This window comes from Homalodisca vitripennis, chromosome 2 (assembly GCF_021130785.1).
Source record: "Homalodisca vitripennis isolate AUS2020 chromosome 2, UT_GWSS_2.1, whole genome shotgun sequence".
Taxonomy (NCBI): Eukaryota; Metazoa; Arthropoda; class Insecta; order Hemiptera; family Cicadellidae; genus Homalodisca; species Homalodisca vitripennis.
In genome coordinates, this window is record NC_060208.1 from 230,571,840 (window position 1) to 230,594,724 (window position 22,885).

The 22,885-nt window shown below is 30.7% G+C and overlaps 1 protein-coding gene across 1 annotated transcript in view; it reads right to left on the reverse strand.

Moving 5' to 3' along the window:
• Nucleotides 1-2,715: 2,715 nt before the first annotated feature.
• Nucleotides 2,716-22,885, reverse strand: part of LOC124355475 — a 61,443-nt gene continuing 41,273 nt past the window's right edge. The window contains exons 6-18 of the mRNA XM_046806625.1: nt 20,993-21,108; nt 20,629-20,803; nt 17,257-17,385; nt 16,486-16,619; nt 16,198-16,375; nt 13,626-13,742; nt 11,663-11,787; nt 9,960-10,141; nt 7,260-7,421; nt 6,287-6,446; nt 5,107-5,235; nt 4,770-4,914; nt 2,716-3,919 (exon numbers count right to left, since the gene is read on the reverse strand). Of these exons, the coding sequence (XP_046662581.1) occupies nt 3,742-3,919; nt 4,770-4,914; nt 5,107-5,235; nt 6,287-6,446; nt 7,260-7,421; nt 9,960-10,141; nt 11,663-11,787; nt 13,626-13,742; nt 16,198-16,375; nt 16,486-16,619; nt 17,257-17,385; nt 20,629-20,803; nt 20,993-21,108 (1,930 nt within the window). The 3' untranslated portion in view covers nt 2,716-3,741. The remainder of the gene's footprint in view (nt 3,920-4,769; nt 4,915-5,106; nt 5,236-6,286; nt 6,447-7,259; nt 7,422-9,959; nt 10,142-11,662; nt 11,788-13,625; nt 13,743-16,197; nt 16,376-16,485; nt 16,620-17,256; nt 17,386-20,628; nt 20,804-20,992; nt 21,109-22,885) is intronic.

Here is a 22,885-nt window from a genome sequence, read left to right on the forward strand (position 1 = left end):
CAGATAACTTAGACCAGTGCCTGGTTGATACTCTTCACCAAACATTATAAAACACCTGCTTGCTGTTTTACAGCTGAGCTGATACATGCGTTCAAAAGTAATAGCATACCTGTAACAATAATTTTTTTAACAAGCAAATAAAACTTTTATCTTATAGTGTTATATACCATTGTAAAGAGAAATAAATGGACTATCTAAATATATATCAAACTAAAAACCGAAAAAATACAGTTTTTAGTGGACTGCTTCCCTTAAATATATATTTTCATCTCTTTGATATCCGTGTAAAAAAGGAAGGGCATCCCAAAATCTAGTTGATTGTCCAGAATTTACATAGATTATGATAAGCTTTCACACATAAAACTATCAACCTAAAGTTAAACTACTCTCATATTAAGAAAATCTGAATGATCCACTATTACAATAAACATTGAGGGTTATTATGAACTAACCAACATTACATTGATAAAGTACACACAGTCAGAACTTAACATAGTACGACACAGTGATCAGTTCGGCCAATGTGTTATAGGTGGACAAAGGCTAGTTTATGGCTGTTTATTTACCTGTTAATTGGCAAATACCCACGTATTACTTATTATGGATTGGAAAAATCCCATCAATGAGAACGATAAGAGAACCTTAATTCATACATCGCATTATGTGTGAATGTAATACGTGGTATTTACATGATCACATTTGTTGTTATCTAAAATTTTACAAATTAACCTAATGCACCAATAACATGTATGACAGGCAATCAATAAATCACCATTATTTTGGCAAGTTAAACTTTTATGCAATATATATATATATATATATATATATATATATATATATATATATATATGTATATATGTATATATATATATATATATATATATATATATATATATATGTATATATATATATATATATATATATATATATATATATATATAATACATAAAAGATATTCACTAAACATATAAATATGGTTCTTTTATTCTTTTAATACATTAAGGATATATATATATACCTGTCATAAAATAGTTAGAAAATGCACATCTTTAAAGTGGAACCCTATTGCAGACATGTGACTTCAATATATTTAAAGACGATAAATATTGGGGGCACGCATTTTGACCTGAGTAGCAGTAATTTCAATCCAAAAAATCTGTGTTAGTGCTTATCCTCCTTCGTATATGGATTTATAGTAGTATTTAATTTAATTCATACTAACAATCAATACGTTTTATTAATTTATTGCCCGTTGAATATCTTGAGATAAGTGAATGTAATTCTACGTTTTGAAGGGTTATTTTGCGGGTAATTTTGTCTATCTAAAACTCCTTTAAAAGTGAGTACAGGCCGTGTAGCATACAAATATTACTATTTACTTCAATTTGTATTGTGTTCCTTCGAATATAATTATTTATATGTTGATATTTACGTATAGTAAAAACATTTCAATTGATACGTGATCTACATTTAAGGTGTGATATTTTTCGGACTTGATTAATATCAAGAATATTATCACCTGTACATTATGTAAAGGTCAATAGAATCTCGATGTCCCTAAATGTCAGAATTTTCATATCCACACCTTTAAATTAAAATCTAACTTTACCTTACCTGTAAGATAATACCGATATTTAAAATTCCAACTTATATCATTCTAGCAAATCAATTTACCCACACGAACTCAGTAATTATTGCACCACAGTTTTAAGCTCAAAGTGCAAATTTTTTATTAAGATTGAATTAATTGTTAAAAGTTGGAAATCTTCGCATTTTTACCCTAATTACATAGAATTTGAATCCGTTGAACGTCTTCATTAGACAGAAGGAAAAAGGTATCAAATCATCAAATTGGACAGTGCACCCACTAATTATTATTATTGTTTTATAAATATATTGTTGCACTAATTCTTATGGAGAAAGGTCAGGTCACCGGATATGGGTTCTGGGTTGTGTCATTGGAATTTTATCTGGTGAGTATTTTTAATAATTGTTATCAAAGTTACTACTAATTCGAATTAGGATTTCATTAAACAAAGGTGAAAAACAGTCAAGTAACTTAGCACCAGAAACTTTCCACTAAGTGATTTGTGCAGATAAAATTTTGGCAGGTAGTAGAATTTACCAGTGTTTCTCCTTCGTCAGTTCAGGTGTGGCAAGCTGTTGGTGCTCTTGGCTCCTGTGCGTGACAATGTTAGGATTTATTTTCTCTAATCTGGATTTTTATGTTCTTCAATGTACCAGTCAGGTGTAATTTATACCTTTAAGTGGCAGTATATTGCTGCACTCTTAAATTTGAAACGTTTTAAATATATTATGGAGTTTTAAATCTAAATAATAGGGTAGATTTCCTGGAAACATAGTGTTGTTTATTTTGTAACGTATAACAATGACAGATGTCCGAAGTCCTACTACGATTGTTAATAACAAACTAGAAACAAATAACCGGCAACTTTTCCTTCTCCATCAAAAGCTTCCTTTAGCTTCATTTGGAATGTTAAATACAACAGTCTTTTTAAGCACTTAATAAATAAAACTATATACATGAAGAAAAAATGTATTTATTCTTAATGACCTATAATGGCTATTTAAAATACAATGTACTAAAAAGTTCAATCCACATCATATTATTAACCATTTTTGAACTTTAATAACTTTAATAGTATTTAAAGCAAAAACGGAAGGACAAGGGGTATCATAATGAGGAACGGTGCATATAGAAAACATTTTATTACTTGTATACAATTGGTAACATATATACTAAAGGTCGATAGGAGATAACAAAGAAAACAAAACAAATGTAACGACTGGTGTAACAAGGCTTGCACAGGTTAGTAAGCAGCAATCCCTGGCTACGCCATCAGCACCTAGACTAGCCTACCTCTAAAATAGCACCATCTGATCCGACTACGCTAAGTCCACCTTAATGACATGTAACACAAGGTACACCATTAGGTCTCGGTCACATGTAACACACGGTACACCATGTAACACTGAACGTGTAAAAAATAAATGTGTATATTGTGGACGTAAGTATATGAGACGAACATAGAGAGGAAACGATTGAGCATGGTGTGGCGTAGTAGCGACCGTGATGAAATTACCACAGATACATCAAACACTTCTTTCTAGTAAGATACAAATATGTGTCGAAACTTCAAGTTCATAATCGTGTGCATTTTCTTCACTACTAGACTTCAGATAGTGGCTATTTTATACTATACTACTCGTTATGCAAAGGAGTATATTACACTTTAGCAAGGTTATTACTTCAATTATATTTCGTCTTTATAAAACTCGGGCAGTGTTTTAGAATATCTGTTAGGCCCTTCTGAGACATTATTGATGAGTGTTATATGAGTATATATCCCAACATAATCATTATCATTCTTAATAATGGTTATTCTTGACTTTATAATAAGATTTTAAGGTACAAATACATTGATGCTGATCTATATATTAAGAATTTCAGTAATTATCATTAAATTTTAATCGCATACCTAGAAGAAGTCCTTTTTGGGGCTACATAGTTTACATTATAGCGATATTTCTTCTACTCCAAAGATAGTAAAAAACAAATGATTACCAATTTATCGGTAGTTTCATCAAGGCAGTGAAGGGCCACAGGTTAGGAAAGGCCTGTTCACTACTACTCCGCGATATGTGGTTTGACAAACACTCTCAGACTTCCAATGCATTTAATTACAGTGCTATTTACACCTGCGCCTCAGAGGTGACCGCTCATCTGTAAGTGGCGCTCAGCACACCCAGTAACACCGTTGCCATGGTAACGGGAGACACACATGTCGCCTGGGAGGACATGACGGGCACAGACACCGCTGTGCGCGTGTTCGCACGTACTATCTGGGACCGCCATTTTATCTGGAACTCTGGTGGAATCGACGACATAGCCGTGAGCCTGCAAAATCAAATGGTTGGTTAAAAGAACAAGTCACTATACGAACTTATGGCATGTCGTGTAACAGAAACACAGAATAAGAGTAAATTGAGTATTATGAGAAAAGTTTCCGACAGATGTATTACATCAGAAAGCAAAAATAAATTCTTAATGCCCTTTCCTTTCATCTGATTGTGCACTTGCCCGTCATTGATGTAAATTGGTATAATGTAACATATTTTCCAAGCTCATAAACATCTTATGCACAAAATAAGTGGGAGAGAATAAATTAAATGCTAAAAGAACCCCATTTGAGCAATAATTGTTCTACTAGAATACGTTGACCTTTGAATCAAACTTCTACGTCATCGTCCTGAGGAAGATTAATATGTATCACTAAACATTACGTTTCATTAGTTGTTCGGTAAAAATATGAAAAGTAATTATATTATTGTTTCCTGTTGGTTTGACAGTAAAAAATACGCTCTCAATAATATTATTATTATCATGACTGAAGAAATCTAAATTTTACCTAACTTGAGAAAAATTGCTTAGCTTACCCATAAGTAGTATAATAAGATTTTGAAAAGATTTTGAAATTACTTAATTAATTTATAGTATTTTACACAAACACTCTGATTAGTAAGTATGCACTGCTGATAACTAACAGAAAATGTGGTATGGAACAACATTATTTTTGTGTCAAACGTGAAAATAAATGACTTGGTGATTATGAATGTAAATTACGTAAATTATTCATTTTAAATCACCCGATAGGTGAAGATAATGAATTAGTTATGAAGATAGTTATTCATTCTAACTTTCAACTTCCAATCCTGACCAAAAACATAGGACATGGTGTTGACCTTACTTGATGACAACAACATTCAACTGGAAGGGCAGCGAATAGTTGGCTATCTTTTGTCGAGGACAGAAGTTGTAGAGGGTTTTGCCTGTCCTCTCAGGTCCGTCTTCAGCATACTCATGTATCGTGAAGTTCCAGGCTGAGCAAGGACCTATGGAAAACATTAAATCGTCAAAGTATTTATAATGATACACAATATCAACCATACCTATAACTTTTATATATATAATGAGCAATGTGTATGCAAGTTTTGAAAAGTAGAGTGTCATAAAATAATGATCTTTACTTTAGTATAACTTTCAAAACATGCTACACAGATGAATAATAATTTTACGATAATTACGGTTCTGATTGCTGGCCAGCTGGATGGTCAGCTGCCTCTCCACGTGAGAGTCGAGTAGCCAAGTGCAGGTTTGATGGAAGAAGTGATTCAGCTGACCAGTCTCAGTCAAGTTGCCAGACTCTATAAAACCTGTAAAAATTTTAAGAGCATTATTTAAGTGTGATGTTCACTTGAATAGTGATTAAGGCAACTGCATTGTACTGTATTGGTTTTTGAATGAACAAATGCTTTGCAACAACTTTCTGACATAGTAGGAGAATGTACACATGTACAGGGACTTGAAAATAAAAGATTCCAAAATTGACATAGCTGAAAATCTTTTTCTATGAAGTAAACCGTGTTAACTACTTTAATAAAAAGATCTGGTTGATTTCAGGTAAGGCTTTAGAAAATTAAACTGTGTCGTAAGGAAATATTATTTTGAACTATAAATGAAAAGAACTCAAAAGAGCGAACTTAAATGTTGCTAAAAATAAAAACTGTTCAGGAAAAATAACACTAGAAATAACAAATTTACTGATAAGTCAGTATTGATGATGTCCGATTTAAAATCAAAGGACGATTTTATATCACACAATATGTTCAATAATACACTTTTATTTATACAAATTTAATGATATGTTTCTATAACTGCAGACTGCATTATTTTTTAAAAGATTTCTTTATTATTTAATATATACGTTAAAATATGTATAGAAATCGTTAGCACTATTTATATATTTATTTTGCACTGGTCACGACTACATTCTTTTTGTTTAATTATTTGAAATAGAATATAGTTTGACAAGTGTACATTTTAACGATGTTCTTAACTATATACTAATAAGGATAAATTTTTTTGAACATGGCCACTTTTATGTTTAGGTTGTCGTGAGATTTTCAGATTTCAACTATAAGTTAAATCTTTTTAAGATATAACGGTGGCATGTTTAAATTGTTTTCGTTACCCGATATTCTAATACATTCTACTATTCTTGTGATTCAGGATATTTTCAATAAAAAAGTTTTTGCAATGTTCTCGTTGTCTTCTTTGCATATTTGGAAGAAAAAAAAGAAAACAAGCGTTATATCCAAAATTCAGAACTTTGTTATACAGTTGGCTACGTACAAATGATTGAAGAAGAATTAAATGATACAATATATGTGAAAAAGCTGATTACCTCAGGAAAGAATGAATTACCTGTATGCTGAGTCGTGGTGTGGTGTCCACAATAGGAATCTGAGATAAACTTGTAATCAGCCGTGTACTCAAAGCCTTTAGACTCCCAGCTGTAGTGAGCCACGTAGTATATCAGGCGAATTGGAGACCAGCTGCGAAGACCCACCGGTAGCCATTCCTGCTGTAAGTTTCAGCCAAGTTTATTCAATACTGTAGTCTTTATATCAAGTATCGTGTTATATATTTTAAATAAAATTATATACGACGTTGAATGAACTTAATATCAAACATTTGTTTTATTCTATCATTGTTCTTATCAGAAATACTTTAGTTCAAGTTTTAGATTTTTTGGAATATGTATTCATATAGACTCTATAAAACTATTGGTATATTTTTTCATGTCTATTTACATCCTTGGACATAATCCTACGTTTAACAAATGTTGCCCGAGATAGCTACATAATTAGTATATTATCGCACATACGAAAAATTTCATGACTGTATTAGTTGCCGAAATATTTTTATAATTAAATTTATATATCTTAGTTTCGAAGTTTGTTTTTGACGATGGAAGGATTGTAAAAGAAACGGGATTTTATTCGGAAATTTGCCAAAGGGCAGTGATGCAATATAATGAGCAACACGCGAGGGGAAAGGCAGGATAAGCTTACCCAACAGGAAATGTCCCGAAATTTATTATTTAAATTTGCATCTTATTATAAACGTATGTATGTGTACACATTGGTTTTTTTATAGTAACATACGCTGTTTCACTCCAAGGAATAATTCTAACAACGCATTAAAATAATTTAAAATGATTATTTGAAGGATGCAGATACTTGTAAAATAAATATTTAAAAGTGTTATGAGGAGGAAAATTATTTCCGTCAACCACCGTTGAGGATATTATACTAGACAATGATATCAAATCACGAAAATTTAATATGCCCAATCAAATAAAATTTTGATAAATGTAAAAGCATGTCAATCTTACCTGGAAATCTCCGCAGAGGCAGGCGACAAGTAAACCCGACTCTGTCACGACTTTGAGATGATCAATCTGCGACAGAGGCTTGGAGTTGACGACGCAGCGACAGCTGCTGTCACCGCACTCTGTGTGGCAGTGGAGGTCTGGCGACAGGCGTATCAGAGTGATCTGTCAACAGATTGAGACTGGCGGCATATTTCACAGCAAACTCTTAGCGATTTTTTCGTATTGATTTTCTGCTGCCTTCATCACTCATAAAGTGAAGTTTTGTCTTCAACTTCGTTGTAATTTTCTTCATACTGTACTTTTATGGACGTTTTCAATGTTTGGTTATATTCCATCACAAGGAGCTGGTAATTGAAACAAATGTGTAATTAAACATTTAAAAAACTCTCGAATACGGTACTAATGATTGTTTAAATGTTTACCTCGTAAAAAGTGTACTCGTGGATTTTCCATTGAAAAAGTAAGTATACTGTTAGGAAAAGTCTAGGGTTTATATTGTAATTACAGTTTAGACGGTTGAATGAGAAGTTCACCCTCTTTTAGCAATAGTACTGCTAGAAATGCTTTAAAGAAACTTAGAGTTAGATAATAAATTAATTTTATACTGAAGAGTCTATTGGTTACGAATGCTAATTCGAAAGGACTATAGTATTTCAGAAATATTTTATCGTTATATGTTCCAAAAACAAAACAAGACGATCTAAATTTAACCTTCTCTTAAGTTTAAAAGTCTAACACTTTTGTTGTTGGCTAAACAAAAGGCTTATGTTTTTTGAATTAAGATGATTGGTTGCAATTCTCTAAAAAATCTTTTTTGTCACATACATGTCAAATCAGTAAAAGTCAGAAATCCTGTTATCTTTACACTAAATACTGTGGTAAATCTTATCCATAAAAAAGGGTTATCCACGTATATGTGACTATGGTAAGGTAGATAATCAGACTAGCAAAGATTATATAAAACTTTGGATTGCTAAATTACCTACAGTATATAATTTAATTATTCCGTTGTACAAAGCCTATAATTCGTATGGAAGTTGTGGAAAAGTCTGATTCTACATGTATAACAGTTATAGTTTCGTATATTTTATTATGAAGATTTATAATTATCATAAATAGGAGAAAAACTGTATTGAAAACTATAAGATAAATTAGTGTTTTCTGTAATCTAATTTAATGTACAGTGGAAACAGTTTAATTTAAACATTTAAACTTGTGCCTTTTTTTAATACTTGTCAACCCAAAAACTGTGTGATTTTCTTCTATAAAAAGTGTATAATACCATATTTTATAAAGCAGTTATGTCTTGTCGAATTTCTTTCATCGGGGCGCCTCTAAATATTTGTAATTTTGTTCCAGAAATATGTTAATTGTGCGTATAAGTACGCATTTAGAAACTAATCTTCTTATGTTTACTCCTGAAACTCCTTCGACAGTAAACCTAATAAAAGAACTAATAATACTCTTGTATCATTTTGGGAACAACATACAATCGGCGTGAGACTGATATCACAATATAAATAACTTACAACGTGGCCCTCATCTCTTACAGGAAGCCTTGCTTCACAAAAACACTATGGACGTTCAAAGAAGTATAGTACGTTGATTAATATATTCTTATTTGATACAACTCAATATACGACAGACTAATTAAAATTAATTAATAAAGAAATGTTTACATATTCCCTAATAATCACTGAGTAAAGCCAAATTGTAATAATACTTTAGTAAATATATATTTCATTTTAAACTGTTTCTACGAGGGTTTAAGAATGTGAATGTTTACAAATAGATATGGTTCTTGTATAGTTTTAATCTGTTAGGATAACAAATAGCCGATCACCTGTATAATTATTCTCTCGATTACAATAATCATTAGTATAAAAAATATTATTTGTAACCAAGAATTATCGTTAGTTTATGTACACACAAATATATTTGATTTATTACAATTAAGATATTAATTTAAATAACCAAACTGACTTATAATCAAACCCCTGTCAAATGACTTTTACATTAAATTTGTATATACTGGTTAATGGTAGCACATTCACCTGGCAAGTGAGAGATCCGGGTTCGAGTCCCGACGGAGCAAGTACTTTTTGTGATTCACTGTTTATTGAAATGAAATAAGGATCTTGCCATTTATAAAAATTTTATGTAAATTAAGATATTAATTTAGAAACAATAACCTAATATTATGAAAAGTCTTTATGGAAAGTGAAGCTCAGAGAACTGAACAATTCAGTAAGAATAATCGCATATATTTTGGAACAGTAAAAGGTACTCTTATGTTTTAATGTAAACATAGCTTCTCCCCCAAGTTAGTCGGAAAATTCGACTCTCGTTTGTTTGTTTATTCTGATAAGAGTGAAAGAATCAGGGTAAATAAAAGCTTTCCATTTCCCCGAATGTCTCACTGCACAGAATGAAAAACTAATGGATTGTAAATAAAATAGGACTCCCAACGAATCAAAGTTTATGAAAATTAAAAAGTTAATTATATAATACAATGTTTTCAAATAATTCCGTCTGCATGTACATTATTAAAAATCCTTGAGCTTAGTTTCTTGGTTAAAATTCAGGATTATGTAGTTATGTTCTTGTAATAATACACTAACAATCACCTATTTTTCCTGGACAAATTAAAAGTACAAGATTAAATAAAGCCTATTAGTACAAGCCTTTACATCTTTTTACCTGTAAAGATATGCTCTGATTAACTGCTGGAATGAATCTCTTGGAACATTCCAGAGGACCGTCGATATTCCAGAAGATGGGTTCCTGGCCAGGCCTGGTCACGTGACCCCTGGGACTACTGCTGAGTCCGTAATAGTCAGAGCTGCATAAGGTGTCCGGCTGCAGAGTCCCCGAAACTTGTTCTAAAAGTCCATTATTTAGGTTGGATTAAAATTAAATTAATGTTTCTTTAAAAATTCTTGTACATGGTAAAGTGGTAGCAGAATAGTATCGAAATTCATGGTATTCTATATTACCTAATAGCTAGAATATATATATATATATATATATATATATATATATTCTATATTACTTAATATCTAATATATATATATATATATATATATATATATATATATATATATATATAATATAATAAATCGTATAGTGATATTCAACGCATTGCCCCTTGTACCCAAATTTAGATTTAATTAAGTTATCAGAATTCCCAATAGGAAATAATTATGATTTTAACAATAGTGGTAAATTAAGATTAAGCTCTATAAAATGTTTATCAATTATTAACCACAGTAAAATTTTATTTGAGTGATATAATGAATTATTGAAATTGGGATGAATAAATTTCCTCTAATTAAGTGGAAATGTAAATAAATCAGCATAACTACGATGTTATCTAACTATTTTAACTTGTCAATTTAAGAGAATATCGTGGTATAAACTATCACGTTATACCTTTTAATGTTACTATACAAGAATATTTTTTGTACTAAAAAAATTGAACATAATTTGGTTACTAAATGTCAAGGAAGAAAAATTTTTTAGTTCACATAAAAAACAATAATGACTGAAAGGAGCTTTAACTGTCGATAGTGTGAAAAGCGCACTGAAGCGAAATCTATAGTTATTTTATAAGCTATTTTTCGTGCCTATGTCTACAAGAAACTTACAAAAAAAGCTGCTGAAAGTGAGGTGATTTACGGTGAATATCGCATAATTTATGCCTGAAATTACTTCACCAAAATTGTTAAATTAACTTTTACATTATAAGATACCGGTATGGTAATAATTAAATAGGAAATTTTGGTGTTTGAGATTAATGTCAGTCCATAAAATAAATACTTGTTGGTTGTGCTGTAACTATGTTGAGGATAAAAATTAAAGTGTAAATAATGTGACTATATAATATTCTGCTATTCGATATTTTAAAATCAAGCCTTTAGGTACATGTTCATGTTTTTCAAGTATTATCTCACGAAAATACAATTTTCAAAAACATGTCATCTAATTTTGTAATTAAATTGTACAAAAACATTTATTTTGTAAATTTTTTTTTTATTTTTTATTTTTTCCTGCATTTTTAAGGAAAATTGTAATTTCTAGTTTTTAAAATAATGTGAGGAACTTAAAAAAATATCTTAACTATCATAAACAACTTGTTTTAGGCTTGATAGGTATCCGAGATTTGTATTTGTAACACAGGACAAATAATTTAGAACATCAACGCAATTTGAACAATACATTTATATTTTATTTCTACACAAAAATGTAAGATATTGACGTGAAAGTATCTTTTTAAATTTCAAAAGTTTCAATTGCATATGTGCATACATGACGTGAAAAAATATCAAATTGAACAACTTTACGGTCTATATGTAGTCTATATAAGCTGATTGGTACCCAAGTAATAGTAACTTTATAATCACCATTGTGAAAATGGAAAGCTCCATCCAGGAATTCTGGCTCAGAGTTCGGAGTGAGAGGTGGCATACGCCGTAGCAACAAAGTCATCGCGTTCCCTGTGGACATGAATGTTTGCTGGCTCTGAAATCTGTGAACAAAGAAAATTAAAAACTGGTAGGATAATTTCAAAGCGTATTATAGACACCGTACCTCATATATGAGAGGTTTATTTCACCGGTAACATGCGTTGCACTACAAATAACAGTGGATTTTATAGCTTTGTTTTCGCTGAAAATAAAAAGGCGTATTAACGTACAGTATTGTGTGCTATAAGTTAAACAGAAGTCGAAATTATGTTTTTATACGTTGGTGCACCTGCTGTGCAAATTCTGTCAGTTATTTTATTCACTAAAACAACATAACCTCAAAACTCGAACTCACATATTGTTCTAGACGGGCTTTGTGTTACGTTAGTATTATATTTAATTATATATTATGTTATGTATTCAAGTCAGTGTTATTTAATTGATTTTTTTAAACTGTGCAATCAGGTTTAGCTGTTTATTGATATGGATATCACGCATAGGAAAAGGGAAGGGATCATAACACTTATTAGGTATATACCAATGACTCAGAGGGAGATTCCAAAGAAATGTTGTTTGTTTAAGTTTGAGTGTTCTAAAAAAGATTTAACATAAAGAAGGAAACAGGGTAATTGAAATACAGCGGAAAGGAAAATGTAGAAGAAAATTGAAGACCATTCCTCGAGATGAAACATTTGTTTGGCGTGATAGCAAACTACATCCTAGAAAGCAAGCTATGAGCTCCAGGAAGATTTTAAAAAGCCTGCAGTGAAAATTAACGACTCTACGGTATCCAAACGACTCTTATAATGATGGGGAGGTGTAGTGAGACTGCAGAAGAAACAACATCTGACAGTGTCTATGACGAAAAAAGTTTAAAACGGGCAAAACATACGCTCACTGGAGCGCAGATGATTGGAGAGAATTTTAATTTACTGTTGAGATACACTTCATTTTGTAGGGCCAGATACAAAAAATTCGTTTGAGAGACAGACAATGCATCACTTTCTACCAGTTTTTTTAACCAAACAGCTAAGCAACCCACTTATAAAATGTTCTGGGGTTGTTTTTTTATACTCAAGGAACTAGCACAATTATTCCCATTGAAGGTATGAAAAAATGAAAAGTACAAAGCATTCCTGGGGCAACGCTTATCTAAACATCTTGAAAAAAACCCTAACTGAAACTTTTCATTAACACTCAGCTCCGTGCCACGCATCAAATACCATAATAAATTACTTCAAGGATAATAATATTACCCTAATTGATTGGCAGAGGAATTCACCTTATCATAATCCTATTGAGTATTCTTGTGCAATACAAGGCTAGAATGAAAAAGATGGACTAGACGACAAAAACGAAAGTGGTCGAAGCAGTGATTCAGGTGTTGTTTAGAGATGAAGTAATCACAAACAGTTGCAAAAACCTTGTAGATTCCATGGCAAGAAGAGTGCAGGAAATCATAAAAGTAAAAGAGCGAAATATTCCATAACAATTAATGATATCAATCTCATGTAAGTGTACTTAAATATAGCTTTGCCCTAAATAAATCATATTTAAAAATTAATTCTCCTTGTTCCCATTAATTTGCACAACACAGTAGATGAATAACAACAAGAAAACTTTGAAACAGTAAACTGTCTTCCAAATAATTTTAAATTTTAACTTTGATAACAAAAATATTAGTTGTTCAGTTTTTACCAAAGATACAAAGAATAATTAGTATTATTTGGAATCGAATTAATGGAGATATATTTTCAGTGAAACTGATAGTAAATCAGTTATTTTATAAGACATGACGATGGTGGTCGAACTAAAACGCAGAGAGGTGCCAAACAATAAGTGAGTGGGTTCATAGTAAGGTATTGGTCTGTGATCTGGGGCAGACATCAGTTTCACTTACCTGCCAGTAGGGTCTCTAGCGTGCCTCGTGATTGGACTGCAAATCCTGGTGACGGGCTTGGAGGCGTCGATCGTCACTCCGTCGTAAGTTTCTATTACAGACTGACAAGAGAGCGACCTGCAAAACGAGTTTCCTTGCTTAATTTAAGTCCGTACTTACCTTCATTACAGGATCATATATTTTTACGACCACATTCAAAATATTCTTCAATTACATAACATTGAAATCATTTTGAAACTAGTTACGCTCTATATCAATCTTAATATTGTACTGCATAAAAAATGTTTAACCCTTTAAATATTCTTATTTATACTTATTTATCCGTAAAGTTTAGTTTTATTAAAACGTATTTTAATTTACTTAATATAAAAGAATAATCTCAGCCTTGTAGTTGCAATGGTATTGATAAAATTTAATACGGATTTCTAATATAGTACTGTACATTTTTATGTGTATACTATTCTTTGTACTGTTGGTAATGTTTAACACAGTAAAAAAATTTAAATTTCTTCAACACATCATTCTTGTTAAAAAAATAATTTAATTCAAAACGAAAACTTTTATTTTGATTCGGAATACTCTAAGGCAAAGAGAAACCTGGAAAATTTGTGTGGAAAGACAAATGTCTATAATTTGATTTTAAATGGTCCATACTTCACAGCAAAGAGTTAGTGGTATATTAAACGTATCAATACTGTTTTAAATACTTGGATAAAATAGCTGTTTCTGATCCGATTATTAATTTTACTATTCGCCTTTTATTAGCACAAGTTAGGAATACGCTATACCACGTGTGTTGAAACAGGCTTCTCTCAGGCTGCATGCAAAACCTCAAGTCTATACCTATATGTGCAAGGAAGAGGTACACTATACCACCATTCGCGTAACTGGCTTCGCTGGGGTTGCGTGTAAAATTTCATCTATATTTTATTAATTCTTGTGATTTCCTGCGCAGATAAACATGCAATAATATAGAAAAGAAAATAACACGAAAATGACGCTCAGCCTGATTACTTATTCCATGGTCGGGTATGCACCTTAATAAATGCACATTCTTGTTTATGAATAAATAATTTTCATTCAAATTTGAAAGTATATAGCATAACTTTTTTACCATATAATACCACGTGACATATTTATATTTTTTCTAATTAGTTTAATAGCAATCATTAAATTATAAAGTTCCGGTGAGGTATGGATGACATTAAAAGTCAAGTGTGTACTAAAATCAAATCTTGTCACCAACTTTCAACATTGATTTTCCACTCTATTACTTTTTCTTGTTACTCTATGAATTAAAATATTTAGTGTTATAGTCCATATGACTGTACTTAGCGTGATTAAAAATGTATTCATCCCTCACCCAAATCCCATGGCGCGACATGCACTATCGTTGAACTCACTGTTGTTCATATAACATGAAGAGAGATAGACGGACAGGCAGACAAACAAAAGTGAGATGTTTCCACCCTATCGAGTGGTAGATTTTTCAAAAGTTCATATCATTACTATGTTACAATTGATAAAATACCATAATATTCGTTAATAATTTTATTTTTTCTGCAATTTCCTATTAATAATACTCAGCCTAATAATCTCACAGAGTGGCATGCACCATAATCAAACAAGATGTTGCTTATACAAAAACAAATATTCATGCAAAATGTGGAAGCTTTATAGGTCATAACGTGGAGATATTGTGTTAAGAGTCACGCAAATAAACAGACAGTTCTTCATTTTTAAATATCATAATATTACTACTATATATTAAAATTAGTAAAAAGGTTTTAAAAATTTAAACATTATTTGAACAGATTTTTAGCCACTTCAAAATAGTATATAAGAATTTTAAAGTTTCGGTTAATTGTTAAACAACACTAATTTCTTTAAAAGGTTTATACTAGATTTCAGTATTATGACGGTAAAAAAAATTAAAAAAATGTACTAGATACAAAAGTCATGTCCATCTTAAGGAATATTTCTCTTTAAATTTGGAATGGTGTTTTAGACTTTCATTGTTCAAATTGATTGATACGCTTTAAAGTGTGAGCTCTTAGTACTAATTCTCCTTACAGCATTATGGTATACTTCAATTCTTCTTCAATCCTTGAATTTTTTGAAGGGAGTACCTAAGGCTGGTCAAAAGGTGCATTATCTACTTGGGCTCCCTTTCTACCACAAAGTGCTGTTTGGCCAGGAACAAGCTACTTACATTATAGACATTGGATAGATTATAGATAGATCAAAGATATTACGAAAAATATGAGTGATTTAACCTAATTTGTAATTACAATTATGATTTTCTAATAATGAAATTTATGATTTTTACTGTAGTAAAATGGGCTGAGGCAAATATTTAAATTTAAATTGCTTGTTTAAATAAAGAGGTATAGCTTTTATTACTTTTTAAATACTTTTAGTTGAATTATATAAATACTTTGCTTTCATTTTAAGGATAAAGTTCCATGTATAAAACAAGATTTATTGACAGATGTAAGCTAATAAGTAAGCACCAATCTAATAATGCTACGTGTAACGGAAAAACACAAACGTGTTCGATGTCTTTACTTACTTTAACTTGTAGTTGAAAAGGGATAAATGAACTACTTCACTTTGAGTACCGAGAAACACATAGGAGCAGTTCTGGTGCCAGTCGTGGCTCTTGGAGTCGAAATGGCCAGACTTTGAATTGTTGCTGTAGAAGATGGTTTCGCATGCCGGACGCACACTGGCGTGCTGAGAACCATCGCCTAGGTAAAAATACATTTACGCAGTAGTCTTAAAAGAGTGTTAACACATTATAATATTATATAGTGTGAAATAACATTAAAAAATTATGATATATTGTTTTTAAACTCACTCATGACGGTCTGATCAGTTGGTCTCATAGGTAATCCTAGAAGAACGGCTTCCGTAGTCGTCGTCACCTTGTCCCAAAACTCCAGGGTTATTAGAAAACCATTGTAATCGTAGGGAGGTGCAGATGGTCCAGACCTGTGATACGTTTAAGATTGCTTTACTAAGTTTGTTATTTTCTATAAACTGGTCATTTTATTTAACCATTTATGCGAATTGAATGAGTACATTCTCAGCTGTTATTGATTCAATTTAATAAAAGGAAGATTTTTAAATAGGTAAACTGTGAAACATGGGATAAAACTAAATGTGTAGTTTCTTATAGAGGTTTTTAACAATGATTTTAAGTTCTTTTAAAAAAGAAACGTCATATTTTATTTGCCATTAAACAATGGAAGCAAATGGGAATCAAATAACATCATAATGTCTTGGCGATTTGTCAAAAACATGCTCTTTTTTAACGTTTTCATTTAGATATTTCAACCATTTCCCCGTGTCGCATCTACTCAAGATTAATATGTGTTGTCTGAAGACAGATCACTACAATGAGGTCATAAAATGTCAAGAATGTAATTTAGAAAGCAATATCCCTACGTTGTGGTATACGGAAAACTTTTGTTACGACATGGGTGGTGTAAATCTAAGAACTAAGATTGAATGTACTTATTGAACACTAAAGGAATACATAAATAATATTATTCCATATAAAAATAAAATATTTATGTTCTTTGATAATATGCAAAAGTATAATATAAATTTCAATGTATGTACGTACTTAAAAGCAATAAGCAGGTTGGGTCCGGTATATACAAGTTCCTGGCGCTTGTTGCCACACAAAGTATTCAGTACAGGACTGGTTGTGGTGGAGCCTTGGTGGATGCTCACATAGTCTGAGTTACACTGGCTACAACACACATTTTATACGTGTTAAAGTAATTATTATGTAGAGGATTTTTGTAATAACATTACATATCTTCAAATTAATAACATCGAAATTTGTTATTTTGATTCTAAAGTTTTAAATAAGAAATTGTACTAATGCACGTGTAAGCATGACTGCAGTCTTAATATAATTAATTTTTGTCCTAATAACAGTATAAGAAAAAACATTTTGTAAAAGATTTTGTGAATTTTTTTTGCGGAAAAGTGAAAAATCATTTTTTTTACTAATTATACGTAATAATTATTTTTAACTTATTATACGTCAAGTTATTTTAATTATTTAAGATATTAAAAATTATTAAAACTATATATGTATGTATAAATTAATGTCATGAATACATTGTATTTAAAAAATATTTCATCGAATTTACTATAAACTAACATATTAGGATACAAATATTCAAACTCTGATTATGTGCGAGTTTTACGTACTTAAGACACTGTAATTTATTTGACTTTATGTTTCAGTAAGATAAAAAAACTATTTAATGTAACTATCTCTAAGCTGGAACTTAATTCAAAATCTCAAAATAAATTTATAGGCATCGTGCACTGTGTGGTATCATGTTACATTGAAGACATATCTTAAATATTAACTATATATTGAATTGATTTGTATGCTTCAAATTAAAAAGTACATATGGTTTTTTTACTAATGGCCTGTATATAAGTAGGGAATTTCTTCCATTTAATCAAGTACTTTTAGCTGCAAAATAAATTATTTGCAGCTCAGTAGGAAGTAAGGTTATTGAATAATCACAGCCAGTAATGAGCAAGGTGTGTACTGACATTCTGTTGATAACTTTTACTGTTGAATAACTAGACCTAAGGATGAATAATACCACTCCTGCCACTGCTTTGACTAGTGCATGGAAGTAATTACCTTGCATTAATATACCGGTTAACCTCATCGTTATTGCACTGTCATTAAACACTGTTTTGCGCAATCTATTCACTGCTCATTTATTTTATGTAAGTTTATCAACTCTATTATTATTATTTGTCATACTTAATAGTTGAAACACAATTTTGTTTCTTTTAAATTTATATTATTACATAGTTTACCATGATAATATGCAGATTTGTACCTTAGTTGTATACAATGCTTTCCAATGTAAAATATGCAAAAAAGCATGATTTTCGTGCTATATTAGGATAAATGTATTACTATCTTAATATCTTAAAATGATCTGCATTAATGAATATTTCTGTGCTTTAAGGCAGAATCATGGGTAATTTGGGAAACTTTCAAAAATTATCCAATAATCGCCTTTATTTAAACTTAAAGTATTACAAATATTACTAAATCATTCTTGCCTCTCACTAATTTTGTGACAAATTAATCTATATACTAGCAGCAACTATTAACGGTTTACTAATGTAAAATTATATACTAATTAATTTAATATAAATAAAATCAGGTAAAGTAATAAAAAACAATAATACATGTAATGAAAATAAATGTAAACATTTTATATTTCAAATTTACTATCTAGAAAAATTTCATTCATCGCCTTCAAAGGTGGACTGGGGGAAAGCTAGTTTAATGATCATCCTTATCAGAAAGGTCCAATACTTTTTCAAATTGTTTGAATAGGGAATTCAGGCGTTCCTGTCTCATTAAATTGGCTATGTTTACTGTACGTTTTTAAGAAAGAAGCAATATCTTGATTTTGTACATGAAAGCCTATTTCTTTTCCTGTATTTAGAACAGATGGTTTACTCAAATAAATCGAATTATTCTATGATGTCCATTCATAATGTTTTAATTTGTCCTAATAGTTATTTAACTAATGTACCAGGAAAGATATGATTAATTTATTCCTGCTTAAATGAAATAGATTAGTTAGCCAAAACAAGTCATCCAGATATATTTATTGGTTCCTGAGAAAATTTTCATTGAAGCTTAAACATATAATTTTTGTTATTCACAATTTTAAGTTAACTTTAAAAAGCAGTAAACTGCAATAGATTATTGCTCCTTAAGAAGGATTGTCTATGTCCTTTTCTTTCTTGTACAAGTCGTACTTGTCTTACAGTCTTCTATTTGCCATTGCCTTACTCTGTCGGTAATTTTTCTAGCACGTCGATGGTATTATCCCTTTTTTAATACTCAGCCGATTCCAAAATGTTATCCCTATCTATTTCTTGGATGGAGAATTTTCTTATTTAATGTTTTAACCTCACCATGAACCTCTTTGTACCTAGCTACATCTTCATATACACAACATTTTAGCGTTTCTCTCTTGAAAGAAGTCGACTTTGGGAGAAGGGACCAAATGACAATATTTAGTGATTTGCTAACGTTTTGCATACCACCGTGTAAGCATACCTTCTAAGTAAGTCAGCATGTGCCAGTCTTTATAGTATAGGCCGCATTTAATTCATAAATTCATATATTCTATATTAGTTCATAATAATAAATAAAAACCTGGAAAATAATTTTTATTGATTTTGGACGATCGCCTTTCCTTAATGTAGTTTTCTTTCTTAAAACTGTTCGGGATACAACCTAAGCAAGTTCACTTGGTAATTTGTTTTTCCATAATAAAGATGATAACTGTAAGAACTCAAATAAGCCTTGCTTACAATAATGTAGTAAATTATTGTATAAATAATGTATAATGTATAGATTACGGAGACTGCTACATAGAACAAGTTGGTGTGTGGTGTTCAAATACCAAAGAGTGATCTAGCATGACTTTCAAATAACAATAACATTTATTATTAATAGAGTATAGTAAGAGTCAAGAACCAATTTGCATGATATAACACTGTGGTTTTTCTTTAAATATATATTAAAACACATAGAAAATTTACCCTAAAAAGTAAATTGATCGTGAGTCATGCTAAACTCAGCAAGATAGAGAGACAAAGTTGTCACTTTAAAACTCTGAAAGTGGTTAGCAGACGCTGATTCAATACTTATTTGCGTGTCTGACGATTTTTTTAAGCGTGTTAAGATAAGAAGGACTATCAGAGAAAATAAAATTACCATAGCTTAAATTTTACCCTTCTCATTCCCTACTATTTCGTCATCCACCGAAATTAGCGCTGCTTACGATATATTTTTATTCATTAAGAATTTTCATTCTCAATTAATTTATAAAATCAGACTTTGTTCTTAAATAAGGCACATTTTCAGTCCACTCCTGGACTAAAAGGGTTTATAAGGTTGGCAAACCTATCAAAAATTTGTACTAACTTGTGTGGAAGATTCATGACAACGACTTTGATCCTGACCCTAGTGTGTATAGAACTCGTCGTGATGTGAAACTTGCAGACCCTGTTGGGACTGTAGACTCCTGGGTATCCAGGACTGGCTAGTCTGCACGTATCTGGCTCCTTGCATGAAAAGTCCTGATACAGCCAGTCACAATCTGAAAAATGTTATTACTAAAGCATGCGTTACCGTCATTATAAACGTATTCGGCCTTATTGTGAAGCCAAAATAAAACAAGTGCGTAATAGAATAAATATGTTTTTATATTTTGGCTACTTCATTTTTATGTTATGTAATAAGGAAAATAATGTTGATGAAAAGATAAATGAAGTACAGCGTAAACCACCTGTGTTCTCCACTCTGCGACCACCGTGGGGTTGAAAGCCGACTCCCTGTGTGTTGTTGGCTGCTGTGAAACTGTAATATGCCAGGAACTGAGACCGCAAGGTTGGTTCGCTAATACTGTAACATTATTATTAATAATTAAAAATTTTCCCATTAATTTGATGGATAACTTGGTTCTATAAAAGTATTTCAATTATTTTAAGTTGATTTTCTTTGCAGCTTGCGTAGGGAAATATGTACAAGATTTTTTTATTTATAAGATTACATCCATTAAACAATCCTATTTTTTAAACATAAAATGAAATAATAAGCTTAATTTTTGACAATGCCATTACCTTTATAAATATTGACATGGCATTTATAATATAACAAATTTTTTTAGAAGATACCTTAATATAAAAAGTTTATAAAACAAAATTGACGTGTAGTATATTCGTCCTTAACTCGTCAAGTATGGACACTTTACAAGCAGGTGAAGTTTTACGTGTAATTTAAATATTAATGTATGATATTTATATTTTTTTGGTATCAAAGTATTATGGAATTTATACACTTACATATTAAACATACGGAGTGGCTTGGCCTTTAGGGCGGAAATAACTGTTCGTCCAGGTACAATTAAACAGAATTCAAGACAAAATATATAGGTAATACAGATAAGAGGGATAAGTAGACTCACAAACAAGGCTAATATATCCTTCCATTATGCTCCTAATACCCAAAAGCCTCTAACTTATAGAGAATTTGCTCATATGAGAAGGAAGTAACACTAATAATATTATATATGCGAAAGTGCCTTTATGTTTTTTGTTTTTCTTTCACGCGTAAAATACTCCACTGGTTGCACTGAAATTTTACCTGGACATTTTTATAGTTATTGGGGTACATTTATTCTTATTTCTAAAATCTCCTTGGCTACTCTCCACCGGTCTTTAAAGTATCGAAAAATGCAATCTTCAACTCTAAAGTTGTGTAATATTAATTGAAAGAGCTTTCAAAGTTAATCAACGGCACTTTATAAACATTGTTTATTATTTTCTATTTGTTTACTGTTATAGTGTGTGATAATATGTAAGTATAGGTATTATTTTCACGCCTTTTTAGATTTTAACAATTAGATTAGTACTCAACTACCTTAAAAATAACCTAAACGTAAGATGGTCAGAATTTGACACTGAAGAGTCGCTTTGAAGCAGTTGGTAAGAACTATGCTAGATGAAAGTTTGCTGGACTGTGTATTTGACCAATGTGCAATTGTACCTATTCCAGTTCTAAATGTTTTAAAAGTTTTATCATATTTTTCTCTTTATAAAAAAACAAAAGCGTCGCGCCGTTTTACTCTACTTTCAACTGTAAATTTTTATCAGAAATAAGTATTAGATCTAAAATACAATGTTACTTTATAACATGTACTATACATTTAAAACTGATAGTTTACTTAGTAAGATATAAGAGACAATATTCTTTTACTTTTACTTTTACTTTACATTTAAAGACTGTTATTTAACCGAAATTATTTAATTTTTTCAATAGGCTTCTCAGAGCTGTGTATGTGTATATTTTCTTGACCGGGAGAGAGGTAAAATGAGTTAAGAGGTAAAGTATTAAAAACAAAGTAAATTACAATAACTATAAATAGAAACTTTTAGCATACTTTCTTGATCGTTGGAAGAATGCAAACTTCACATTGGCATCGGAAATATTATTCACTTAAGTGTCCATTAAAATTCAAAACCGCCGATAGTTGTTCATAATCTTACTGTATACAGTAATAGTTTACTCTATCACTGCTGGAGACAAACTTAATACATTTTAGTTTGTAATCAAATATATAATTTAAATTTTAATGCATAATTACAATTATTATCCTAAACAATCCTTAAATGATGATACA